This window comes from Ornithodoros turicata, chromosome 4, assembly GCF_037126465.1.
Source record: "Ornithodoros turicata isolate Travis chromosome 4, ASM3712646v1, whole genome shotgun sequence".
In the NCBI taxonomy this organism is placed as follows: domain Eukaryota; kingdom Metazoa; phylum Arthropoda; class Arachnida; order Ixodida; family Argasidae; genus Ornithodoros; species Ornithodoros turicata.
The window spans coordinates 63,523,847-63,537,595 of record NC_088204.1 but is presented as its reverse complement, the minus strand read 5'-3'; the positions used below and the strand labels follow the sequence as shown (position 1 = coordinate 63,537,595).

At 45.4% G+C, this 13,749-nt stretch overlaps 1 protein-coding gene across 1 annotated transcript; it reads left to right on the top strand.

Annotated features, from left to right (window-relative positions):
• Positions 1 to 3,641: 3,641 nt before the first annotated feature.
• LOC135393314 (zinc metalloproteinase nas-39-like) lies at positions 3,642 to 12,947 on the top strand. Its single transcript, XM_064623786.1, has 9 exons — positions 3,642 to 3,714; positions 3,899 to 3,937; positions 5,180 to 5,221; positions 5,713 to 5,725; positions 5,806 to 5,888; positions 9,427 to 9,627; positions 9,835 to 9,971; positions 12,419 to 12,571; positions 12,639 to 12,947. The coding sequence occupies exons 2-9, from the start codon at positions 3,904 to 3,906 to the stop codon at positions 12,861 to 12,863; spliced, it is 888 nt and encodes a 295-aa protein (XP_064479856.1). The 5' UTR covers positions 3,642 to 3,714; positions 3,899 to 3,903; the 3' UTR covers positions 12,864 to 12,947.
• Positions 12,948 to 13,749: the final 802 nt, after the last annotated feature.

Genomic DNA, 13,749 nt, shown 5'->3' with positions numbered 1-13,749 from the left:
CGTTACTCACTGGAAAAATGCAAGCGGCTGAAAACTACGTGTATACAGGGTGTCTTTCTTTCGTTTTTTTTTCTATACATATTTTCCATAAGAAACTATAAGGGCTACAGCCATTCTGTTTTCACTTCAACCATCTCTGGGCTGGCGGACGTTCTTGGCCATCTGTTGCTCAATCGACCGATGACTAATTACCTAAAAATCGTTAATTAGTGTTTCAATTAGAGGCTCTTCAGGAACACCGAGCCGACAGGTCCCTCGCCTTTCCATTTGGTAAAAATTCATAAAAAAAGAGCATGCTTCGAATTACCGCTTACTTCCTGTTTCCTATGCTAATGAGCCATAGCCGAATCTGAGTGCTCAAACTTTTTTCCTCGGGGAACCACAGCTGTGACAGCACTGACGCAGGTGAACGCGACATCGAGGCCTTAGGTGACGGTTGCAGCACTGAAGGGATAAACAGGTCGACGTTCAAATATGATGCGTAGCTGTGTAGCTATCACTAAACATTTCATCCAGTGTGTCGTTTTCTTCCTTGCTTTTTTTTTTTTTTCTTCTAAACAGGGAGACCCAAGCAGCGCAATGTACTGAAAGTCGAGTGCAATAGGGGTGGACGGGTAGGTGGAAGGCCTTGAACAGACTCGTGAAACTAAAGAACATTGATAAGACATATACCGTCCACCCCTATTGCACTCGACTTTCAGTACATTGTGCTGATTGGGGAGGTGAGGCTTCGTAATGCCGGCGAGCGGTTAGAAAGACCGTCCTTAAAATTTGACATGCCAAAAGATTACATTGGTTCTTCACGCGTGATGTACACTCTAATGCCATGTTCACACTGCGTCAGTGAATGCCGCGAAAGTCGCGAACGACGGAGATGCAGGTGAGCTTGTCACGTTCACACAGCCATCCGTGAATCCCGCGGACGCCGCGAAGGTGTCGAAAGCAGCAGCGCGAGAGTAGAGATTGCTTCTACTTTTGCCGGGAGTGCCGGGAAAGACGCGAGTCTGGACCAATCAGCGCACTCTGCGGGCGAGAACGCTGGGAACGGAGAGTAGCGGCGTGGACAACAAACATGGCGGATGCATAACCTTGACCTACGAAATTATAATCAAGGCTCTAAGGTAGCGCTAAATGTTGTACGACAGCAAACGCAAGAGGAGCGGAAATGTAGATATGAAGATCGCATCATAGCAGCTGCTGAAAGAAGACGAAGAGGTATATGTGTGTCGACTGTGTTGAGATCACTACGTGGTTGAGACATGTGTAGATGCACGTCGTCTGCTCATCGAAGCGGGCATCGCTTTACAAGTGCCTATATAAAACGAAATAAATACGTGTTTGGCAATTGTTACTTTGATTTATCACAACGACATTATACGTATTACGTATTACAGGTGTGGAGCTTGAGCAGAGTTCTAAGAATGAAACGGACTTGTTTTTGTAGCGGAGTACAGTAGTGTCTGTAGTGCCGGCATTCCCGGCGTTCGGAGCACAGTGTGAACGAGAGGGTCGCTAATGCCGTAAAGGCAGTGAATGAGTTCCCCGCGTGCGCGGCTTTCGATGGCGTAGATTGAACGTAGCATAACGCATGCTCGCGATAAGGCGTCTACCATTTGGCGATTTTCTCCAAAACACGATCGATCGATCAATCAATCAAAATATTTAATTGGATATACCAAACACGCAAAGTTATATGTGGGACTGCGAGGGCAGGTCTGTGATGCAGTCCCAAATAAATACATATCATACTTCTATGTAAAAAAAGCAGAGGGGTAAAAGGGACAGAAGAATAGATAAACAAAAAACATAGGCTCAATTACACCAAGTAACTCAAGCAAATGAGGACAAGAAAATGATGAAAATGCTCAGAAACACTACAAGCGTAACACACAAAGGAATTTAAATTGTTTTTTTTAATAAAAAAAAACGTTATTCAGCTTCCTCAATTCCACTGGAAACGAATTCGATATCTTAGAGTTTGCTGAGGGCAAGGCTAGCTTCGTGAAACAAGCCCTCAGGTGTGCTGCCTTCTACGAATATGTTGGTGTCATCAGCGCACAATGTGGAAGTCGTTGGCTAAGGACTTAGGCAAGTCATTGATAAAAACTAAAAACAGGAATGGACCCAAAATTGAGCCTTGTGGCTGACCTTCTTTGCACTCAGCCAAATGTGACCGCCATTTCCCAATGGAACAATACTGCTTTCTTCCAGCCAAGTAACTTCGGAGCAGGCGCAATGGTATATTCCTCTTATCCCGTATCTTTCAAGTTTCAGCAGCAGCAGTTTGTGGTCAATTAGATCGAAAGCTTTCATTAAATCTATAAAAGTACCCATCTGTTGCAGAATCGACGCACCTTTTAATTTTCTCAACAACATTACTTAATGCTATTTCAGTAGATCTGCCCCTTCGAAAACCAATCTGAGACTCAGATAAAAGGTCGTGTTTGTCAAAATAATCTGTAAGCGTCCGTACGTAAGAGGAGTGCCTCTATTATTTTACTCAACGGTGAAAGTATCGCTATCGGCCTGCAGTTAGATACCAAAAGCTTATCGCCCTTCTTACGCACTCCCAAGCAGCACAATGTACTGCATGTCGAGTGCAATAGTGGTGGACGGGTAGGTGGAAGGCCTTGAACAAACTCGTGAAACTCAAGAACATTGATAAGACGCATACCGTCCACCCCTATTGCACTCGACTTTCAGTACATTGTGCTGCTTGGGCTGGGACAACCTTGGCGACCTTCAGGTCTTGTGGAAAAATTCCTTCAGTAAAAGTATCATTGATAACACCGGCTAGCACATCTGATAAATATGACATAAACTGTTTTAAGAACGTTACAGGAATGTTGTCTGGAGCTCTTGAGTGTTTCAACTTGCAGTCTGGAGGCTCACAACTTTGTTTGTATTTTTGGTCGGTATAGACCTGTTTCTCTGGGCCAGGTGGCGCGAGTGAGCAGCAACGTCAGCGCCCCAAATTATGCAACACGCGGTAGTTTAGCAGACGACGCGGCGATGGCGATTGCTGGCAAACCTAACGACCTACTTCAATTCCTGTGATGATGGTTACGACATTCAACAGAAGATTTCTATGAAACTCTGAATTTGACGAGCTATATGAATGAATATCATCAATTCCAGTGTAAATGATCACAGTGAGTGGTAAAGTACGAGGTAAGGCTAACACTTACTTCGTAAGTGTTTTCCGCTTGAGACAAGTTGACTCTGCCAGATGCTGTCCCTGTGGTGCTCTATAGAAGATCTAGAGCACATTCTTCTTCATTGCCCACACTACCACCCTTCCCGAACCGCACCCTCCGGGTCTCTTAACCAGCTGGACTTTCACGCTCTCTCTCTCTCAAAATTATTTGGTCCTCGGCCAAATCCAGCAAACCAACCCTGTGCCCTCAAAGCTCTTTTGACATTTTTGGACACCGTAGGACTTCCAACCTTATTGTGAAGGGGCTCATTATTTCATTCCCCACGTCACGATCATCAACGCGATAGAGTATCGCCCCTGGCAATGAACTTCGCTCCCCGTTAATCATCCTAAAAATAAAGTTGTTGTTGCTGTTGTTGTTACTTCGTAAAATACCTAACAAAGCATGGACAGTATTTATCGTAGTTCGAGGAAGAGGACGACATCTCGTGCGTGGTTCTTTCATTGCTGCAGCATTCCATGGTTGAAGCGTTTGCAACAGGCTACGATAACGACAGGTTCGCACGTTTCCACTTGTTTCTATTTATCCTCCTTACGTTTTGATCGCTTTTCGCCTTCTCTTTCTAGAGGTGATGATTGTTCGCTGAATAACGCCTTAACCTGTATAATACCAGATGACATGAGTATTAGACCCCCCGTCGTACTGTAACATTTATGGGCGTTGTTACGACATTTTTGCAGCACAGATGATGCAAATGTCGAGCATGTCATCGGCGCCTGGTACGTGTTTGAACCACAACGCAATGAAAACATCTCCTTGTCAGATGCACCCTGCCAGTGTGATCATGGAGACGTGAAATTGAAAATATTATCCACGGCATTACTTGCCCGCAAGTACCATTAGCGATGAATGATCGAAAATGAAAGTTTTTTCGGCGGGTGTTACTATATCAGCTGCAAGCGTTTCTGCTTTGGACGCTGGTCTAGAAGGCCGTAAAACGTTCAGTAGGTGGAATTACTTCAATCTGTCCGCTCTGCATCGTGGGTTGTGTTGTCAGAAGCATCCCTTCAAGGATGGGACGTTGCTCGCAACTACATATGTCGATTCTCCGTGAGATGGGCATGACCAGTATGATACGAAGCGTTTCAGAGTTGGGGAATTACTTAATCCTGTATACGTTTATTACTTTTGTTTTGCTTCCTTAGTAATGGATTGCTGATGCGATTACTTTCATCAAGTAGTGACATTACATGAGCATCACATTTTCCCCGAAGCCTCTATCACAGTTCTCCTTGACGTTTGAAGCGCATAATGGAGAGAGACGGGTTTGAACTTTTGCACGTTACCGCTGATAGCAATTAGCCTCTTGAAAATAGTTGCTTACAATTATTTCATCGAGAGATGGAGGCAATATGCATAATATGAACGAGCAACCACAGATTAAATTAATAAGATTAATTAATTGCAGCGCAGAAAGAGTTGGTGTTCACAGACTAGGACTGTGTCCTCCTTCTGGTCGGTCACAAAGGTGACTGTTGAAAGCCAGCTTCAGGATTGTCCTTGCTTGTATCAAGGACAATTCGTAACTATACTGGCTTTGGACAATGCCTGAATTTTCAACCCAAGTAATATCATTAAGCATTACCCGGCCAAAATGCAACGACATCTAATGTGATGTAACTGCATTACATTACTCATTGCTCCTCGGGAAAATGTGAAGCGTTAGTATTGCTCAGTATCTAGATATAACGCATAACTTTCTTAAGCATATCTGGTTCGTTTCATGACTCATTTCTTTTCGTTCCTTTTCTTTCTCCCTTGTTGGTCGTGGTGGAGGAAAATATATCTCACCACTCTTCTTTGATTGCTCTGTCTTCCGAGAAGTTCAGTACACAGACCGTTTAGATTATCATCAGTGCCGGTACGGTGTATCTGACTAAAGAGTGTTTTCGGATGCACCTCCGAAGTGACGCGTTGTTCTTTGTAAAAATGATATTAGCAGCTGACGTTCGTTGTTGCAGAGATGCAAGCGAGTTGCTCCACGCACGACCCGCTGCGGAAAAGTAATGTCCTTATGAAATCAACCCTACATGCTGGTTCCGCATCGTTTCTTACATGCACTACGCCTACGTGTTTGGCACGGGAAGGGCCCGAATATTTTTACCAAATTAGGTGAATCAAGACTCGCACCGTTGGTGTAGTTTCCCAAGCGGCGCAATATCTTGGCCCAATATTCTACCAATATTGAACCCGTATTGGCCCAGTATTGCCAATATTAGTCCAATATCGGACCAAGATGTTGTGCTGCTTGTGTTCGGCTGAACGCACAGTGCTGGGCATCGAGTTATTCAGATACGTTGGTTATTGCTAAATTGCATGAGATGAGCATCTCAGTACATCAGACTGCGATGTCTTCCGTCTCAAGCTGTAAAGCCGGTAAGCAATCGCAATCTGTAAAGCATGTGAGATATCGATGCGAACTTCGCCTATAGGTTTCTGAAAGGTATAGGAAGGAATATTCGCACGAATTCTAACCACTGCGAATTCTTTAAAGTTACAGCCCCGCAGTAAGTAACTGGACGAGTGCGAATTCCTTGTTGATGACTGCGCAGAGAATGACATATTTGCGTATGTCCATATCACGCAGGTATCCGAGGCCCAAGAAAACGAGCATTACTGTGATCCTGGTGGCCCTCTTCTTGGGGATGATAGCGGCCGCTATCTTTTTGAGTGAGTGTTTCGTATGCATGAACGTCATTCGATGCAGGGATTTGTGCAGATTTTCATCTCATCGGGGTATTAGAACTCCGTAAGCTGGTGTGGCACCAGTATCCGTTGGCTTTTCAGGACTTTTTCCTTTCTTGGCAGGCTGTTTGGGCCTGTTTCAGTTCTTTTCTTTGGGGGGGGGAGGGGGGGGAGAGAGAAGGAGATGGTTCAAATACACCTCTACCCGGGAAACGTTATCATGACGTTGGTAGATAGACTGAAACCGAAACAAATCTCAAGGGGAGGGCTGGGTTACACGAATGGGCAGTTGTTCGCTGCCTCCATGGAGGAAGGAAAGAGAGGAGGAGGAGGAGCCATATTGCGCCGAGAAGCCTTGCGACTCAAAAATGCGAAAGTATCGGTATTACATAAAAAAGGTGATAAAAATGACTTTTCTAACTACCGACCCATTTCCGTTCTGCCTATTTTTTCTAAAGGTCTTGAAAAAATTATTTGCACTCGCCTTACAAAATTTTTAAGCAAACACAACGTTACCATTAATGAACAGTTTGGCTTTCAAAAAAATAAGTCTACTGAAACGGCATTACTGAAACAAAAAGAGATACTATTGAAAAATCTTGAGGAAAAGCGACTAACATTAGGGGTCTTCATAGATTTCCGGAAGGCATTCGATTGCATAAATCATAACATACTAATTGATAAGTTGGAGTGGTATGGAATTCGGGGCACTGCATCAAAGCTTCTAAAATCTTACCTGTCGTCCAGAAAGCAAGCCGTAATTCTTAACATTTCATCTGACCTCGGATATGTAAAATCAGGAGTGCCTCAAGGTAGCATATTAGGACCTCTACTCTTTAACATTTATATAAATGATATTGTTAATGTGTCCTCTGCAGTAAACAGGTCAGTCAAATTAGATTTTATAATATATGCCGACGACACCACACTTCTTTTTTCTGCATTTTCGATAACGGAAATAGAAAGGTTTGCAAACTACGTAATGCAAAAACTACAGGTATGGTCGGACTGTAACTCTTTAAGTGTTAACACAGATAAAACTAAAATGATGTTGTTTCGACCACGGAACAAGACTGTTCTTACAGATATTAATATCTATTTCACGAATAGAAAGCTCCAATTAGTACCCTCCTTTAAAAGCCTAGGCGTTGTTTTCTCAGAGTGTCTAAACTGGAATATACATATTAGGGATGTTGCAAAAAAACTAGCTGCCATAAATGGTATGTTAAGTAGGTACCGATATTTCTTGCCGGAAAAGGTAAAATTACAAGTTTACAATGCATTGTTCGTCTCGAAATATAGTTACTGCTTTCTTATATGGGGCACGACTACACTAGGTAATATAAATATGTTATTCCGTTTGCAAACGAGAGCACTTAGGGTTATTGCTGGAACTCGCCGTTTCTCCCAGATTCCAGATTTATTTCGATACTACAACAATATCCCTATACAGAAGTTCCTCCATTACAGACTTGCACTGACATACTCGGTGAGCACCCGGCAACACAACACAGCGTTTTTGCAACTTTGTAACATTCAAAACGCCCCTCTCCTTATCTGTTTCGTGCCGAACAGTTTTATACACGGCGATGTCGAACAAATTATGGCAAACAATCATTGCAATATCTGCTACCTACTGTTCTTAATAAATATATTCGTATCTCTTCCGATTTCCTGCTAATGTCTAAAAATAGACTTGTTTCCTTTTTCCTAGATATGGAATAGTGTGCTCGTTTTTTTTTTTTGTGCCTTTGTTCTTGATATGTATAACATTTTGTTTGTTAGCATGTGACTGCTGCTGTACGTTGTTATGGGAGCGGGATCTCTGTCAAGCCTAATGGCTTTTTATCCCGACTTCCATCCGCAAAGGAGAAATAAACTGAAACTGAACTGAAACTGAAGTGTAGCCGAACTGGGGAATGTGCAGTGACATCACCGCTGGCTTTCCCCCCGGTTCCGGTTACATAACATCTCTATGGGAGCTCCCAACGCATAGTTTCAGAATACACGGAGAGGTGTGGTGGTAGCGCACAGATGTGGCCCCCAAAGTGGCGCGTGCAAACCGGCGTCATTGGGCTATTCAGGTAACGTGACCAGGGATTTCCCTACACCCCCCTCCAAGGGGGTGTACACCCTCCCTGCATTTTTTCAACACCCCCCCCCCCCCCTGCAATTTCTCAGGTGACCCCAACCAGCTGGCCACCAAAACGTTCTGGTAGTGAGTCCGGCGCAGCGAATTACATCCTGTACTGTCAAACTTGGGCTGTAGGACCACAGACATACAGATGATCGTACCATGCATTTGTCCAAAATCATTTGAAAGTGACTGTTCAATGCATATATTGCGCGCATATACGAGCAAAAACGCGTGCGGGCACGCAAACTCAATGTGGATCATCAAGAACCATTTGCACCAAACTCAATCAAGCGAGATATTCTGCTTTTTTCGTCGAAGGTTTTCCCGCTGGTTGCTAGGTATTGATTGATCTTCGTGAGACAAGGCGCTAGTCTTTTTTCTTTGTCGGTCCTGCGATTATACATCTTAATGTTGAAATGCCGTTCATAATGAACCTGTATTCTAATGTACTGTGTTCTAACGTAATAACATGTACAAATAATACGGGAAAGCTGTCCAGATATGTCCGCGTTGTGCCACGATTATTTCCGTGTCTATTATTCCACCCCCCTTGAAAACTCGGCACCCCCCCCAGCAGTGAATTTCTGGGGAAATCACTGAACGTGACTCCCGCATGGGTCCAAAGAAGCTACAGCTCATCTCCTGTCTTGCGTCACTTGCCCCACGCGTCTGTCTTCTGGGGCTTCTTCTCCGTTGAGGCGCCTCCTTTTCTTCTCTTCTTCATGGCTGCCTCCTGCTGAAAGAATAGTAGGAAGGTCGCGTCCTATTCAGGGACCATGGTAGTCCCCTCTAGACGGTCTATTTCGGGCACGACCTTGTTCGCCCCTAGCTTCGATCGTAGTTCAACTCTACCAAATTGGTGGCGCTGTCGAATACTATGACGTCACTTGTTTACGAACAGGTAGAGGTCAATTCTTCGGAAGGCTGTTAGGGTTGTGTGTGGAGTGTGCTGGGAAGATCCATGAATGGATTAGCATGAGAGAACTGATGTTCTGATGCTGGAACAACATAGAAGGGACAATCACATACAAGGCCTCAAGTTGCCTAAGAAATTAACGATGAAAGGTGAAAGTCACTGAAAAGGTTAGCCAGCTGTAGGACTCGAACCCACACCTTCTGGATTACCGTTCCAGGGCTCTGCCAATTGAGCTAAGCTAACATGCCTTCTCAGCGACTTCCAGGGCGCGTCATCTGAAGGGACAGACCAGTCACTCTTTCTCACTCATCCTCCTTTCACTCTTACATTTTTGCGCACTCATACACACATACACAGAAGTAATCCTCCGCTCTGCTTCTACTGCTTCTCCTCCGAGCGGTGCATCACATATTTAACAACCCGCCTCATAGTATGCTACGGCGTTGCCAATTTTATATGCCTTTATGCAGTGGTAGGATCAGGTGGAAGTAAAGTAGCGGACGTGGACCCGTTGGACCCTTCTGCGGAAGGTCAAGAGGGGCGGTATGACGTCGACAGGGAGAGCAACGCCTCTGGTGGGGCAAATAGGTCAACGAGAGCGACAACATTAGTCTTTGTGACAACTACCGCCACCACCACTGAAGGCGCCACAGTCACGGCCACTGAGGAGGGTACGTATGTTTTTTGGAAGTAGCAATGCCAATGGTAACTCCGTCTCTCAACTCAACACTCTGTCTTCGGCAATGGTACAGAGTGACCCTGAGTGATCAGATCGCGAACTCTTCGATCGAACTGAGCAGCAATAGACACTACGTTTCTTGTAGTGAGCCATGCTGACTTTTCGCTGCGTATACTGTCTCATCTAGCCCTTGTTTTAGCATTCGTGTCGCCTTGCAATACAACGCTAAGCGGAAGAAGCGGCGAATTCGTGTCCCTCAACTACCCTGGGTTCTACGCCAGCAACCTAAACCAGACCTGGTGCATTAAGACATCGGCCTATTGTCAAGTTCATCTGGTAATTATCGTTCCTTTTCTGGACTCAGTTTTAGAAGTTTGAGGATATAGAAATGATCTGGAAAACTCCTCTCATTCATGGGCAACGGGATCGACGAGCAAGACAACCGCGTCATGCCCTACGCTTGCATGTATGCCACGTCAGGAGGATCTTCGCTGGCAATGAATTGGTCTAAGAAAACTCAAATCCGATCGAGGACACGCGGTCGATTTCCTGGTCAGAGCGCTCTTCATGCCACATCTTTCTGCAGTATATAAAAAAACATACTGGGGGGAGTTTTCTTATACTCTCACAGGATGGTAGATGGCGGAAAAACTGATACCACACTGAAGATTCTTGATGCCGAAGAGTCTGCATATATTTTCTGAAGGTCGCATCATTGTTGAAAACCTTATTGGCGGCACTGGAATATCGTTCGAAGATTGGCAGGCCTCGCGGCGTGCTTTTTCGTTATCTATTGCTCCACCGTAAAGCCGGTCGGGCCCACGGGATTTCGTGCACTTGTGTAATCTAATCATGGTATAATAGTGCGGAGAATGTCCTACAGGCATTTACAAAGTCTTGAGTAACCGCGCCGTTTGCCAGGACCTGCAATGGACCTTTTTCACACTCGCGTCGTATCCAAGCAGCTGTCCAGCGAAACACTCTCGGTGCGCGCCGGCACACACAGCCGGCACCATCTTGGCGCCATCTATTGAATATGCAGGGAACCCTCTTTGGAACTGTCAGGATCACAGAGCATGCGCAGTAGCATTGTGAAAAATGCCAATTCATACGAGATTCCTTTAGAATATCTCAAACACGAAGGTAGCATGGTTTATACTACTGCGTTTTATTGCGTACGTACGCGGGCGAACGTTGGCCACCGCGGCAACATATGCTTGCGGAGCTTTCCGCGGCAGAACGTAAGGAGCTCGCCTCAGATGAAGTTTTTCCGACACGCGCACCCAGTCGCAAGGGGGAATCAATCACCGCCGTCACGCATACGTGTTGAGGCGCTTCACCTGAGGATGGCCGGCAGTGAACATGGAGGTTGCAAGGAAGAAAGATATAGTATTAATTACCCTTCAGCAATTTAATTACGCTCAAACTAACAGTAGTTTGTGTCACGCTGCACTCAAACGTGGACCTCGAACCTTCTGCCACAACGACTGGTGAAACGCGCACATTGTCTGATACTTGCGGTGCCCGTATGTATGTGAACAGTCCAGCGGATTGCTTATGTCACACGTGTATGCACGCGGGTGTCTGCACGCAATGAAACGCAACAGTGTGAACCATGCTTTAGCCATGTGGACACCATTAATGGATTTCTGCCCATTTAGGGTTCGGGGACACGCTGCTTTCACAACACTTCACTTTACTGCAAAAACAGGAGTCGAGAAACAACTCTGCATGGTTTCTACGAAGCTTATTATAAACTAACAAATATTTTTCGGAGTAGCTAGGAAGTCGTGCCTGGGTCGGAACTAACCTCTCAATCCAATTTCATATCCTTTCATATCCAATTCAATTCAATATTTCTCCCTTTGATCATGACCTCAGACGCGATCTAGACGCGAACAAAGTTACGTTCTGTTGGGTGTACACTCTAAGGAAAAAGGATGTGAAAAGGTGGTAACTTCAATAGTTACCACCTAGGTCAACATAGCGCCTGATAAAAGGTGTAAAAGGGTGGTTAAAGCAACTACCATACATCCAAATTGCTACAAAAAGGCGTACGCCCCCCTCGCTCACCGAATCAGAAGCGGTAACCCTATCATTCCTAGGTAGGTGGTAGAACTTTGCAAACTTTTAGGCACAACATATGCGACAACTATTACCTCCTAAAAGGTGTAACTACTCCATCCTTTTTTCGAAGAGTGTACAAGGAATATGACACTATGGAAGGCAAAATGGCAATAAACCACTAGCCTCGACTGTAGTGAGTCCTACGTACCCATGTAGGAAAGTATGAGAGGACATTTTAGTTCCGGCAAACATCTCGTTGTCAGCATAAAGCCATTACATCAACGTACCATACCAGCACTGGATAGCTATTTCGGCCTCATTGAGGCCATCGTTAGCAGTGCTGAGATGGGCATTTTACTGTTGTAACACGGTATTGCCTTCTCGTCGTAGTAGCTTATTCCTACGAATTTCCAGTGCATCACATTGGTTATGTGAGCCTCTGGGCGACAGGAGTGCGTAAGATTGGCTCCGCGCACAGAGGAACCAAGCGCAAACTAATCTCGCAAAGGCGCGGACAAAAATGAGGAACGAATGCAGGTGTCGCACGCTGACTGACGCACGCGTTTGAACGCAATGGTGCGTACCACGCTCAACGTTCCGTTTAGCATACCACGAAACATTCAATGCCCGGCTGTACATCTGGATGCGGCCCTTCCAGTATGTAACTGTATATGTGGGAGAAAAATTATACCGGAAATTCTTTTATTCCGTTATAGAAATTCCTGGACTTCCAGCTGGAGGACCACCCAGAATGTCAATACGACAACGTCACCGTTTACGACGGTGGAAGCGATAACGCTACCAGGATCGCCTGTCTGTGCAACGAGAAGCCATTCGAAGTCACTAGCACGGGGAACCTCATGTACGTGGTAAGTGTCTCATGTCTTCGGACGTTGAGTTCTCCGGTCGAACACGGAGACGCTTTGTTTATTGCAGTGGTTCCAGACCGATAGCAAGAGACAGTTCCGGGGTTTTCGAGCCCAATACATCGCAGTTAACTGCCACAAGCTCCTCGCGGTGGCTAGCCGATCGCTTCGTCAAGAGCGCATCAAGAAGCGTAGAAAAAAATTCTGGCTCATCAATGGACGTGGGAGGCCCGGTCCGAACGCTCGGAGTTTGGGTGTCGCTCGTTGGAGACAGCGACAAGTTGAGCTGATATAAAGCTGACACACAGTCGGCAATGAACATATGTTTAGGATGATAGTTTCTTAATCTTTTCTGGCAATAAATGTTTCTTTTCCTCGCCGTTCCTCGAATGCACAGATTAGATATACTCGTAGTCGGCGCCGTGCTCTTGCGGGCATAGCTCAACTTCGCTTGTGGCGGGTTCGACTCGTCTCTGCGAAGCGACTGTTTTAACTCAGTAGTCTAAGTCTTGTCTTACGGATCTATCTGGATTTCAGGGATTGTATGGGGTATGTCTCACTGTTCGTTTGAGAGCACTCTTTCTTGCGATGCCGAGAAAGTTTGCATTCAGGTGGAAAAGCACTGCCCGAGCAACAAACACACGCAGTACGATTCTCTTTTTTTTTTTTTTTTCGCTCCTGGAGGCGGATTTAGGTGGTCACTCCACATTGCATGCCCTGTTGATTTCTCTTTTAAAAGGACCAAGCAACAGAACGTAGCATCATGCGTAGCATGTTTCCATTGATCGCGTATATCCTGATTTAGCGAATCCCTGCTGCGCTTCTCGCCGACTCGGAACTCTCTTTGTAAATTATTGGAATTCACGCGGTTCGAAATTCGGGCGCGTGGGCGACGTCAGAGAGGAAATATAAGCGTGGCGCGACTTTCTTCAACAGAATTCTTTGCGTCCAGCTGCAGAGTATACGTGAGGAGGACGAGGACGCTGACGTGACGTGTCGATGAAGATTCTCCGATTACTCCTCCAAGTACACTCTCAGAAAAAAGGCTGGAGCAGTTATGACTTTTAGGAGGTAATAGTTATCGCATACGTTGTGCCTAAAAGGTTGCAAAGTTCTTCTGGCTGCCTACGAATGATTGGGTTACCGCGTCTTATTCGGTGAGAGAGGGGGCGTACGCCTTT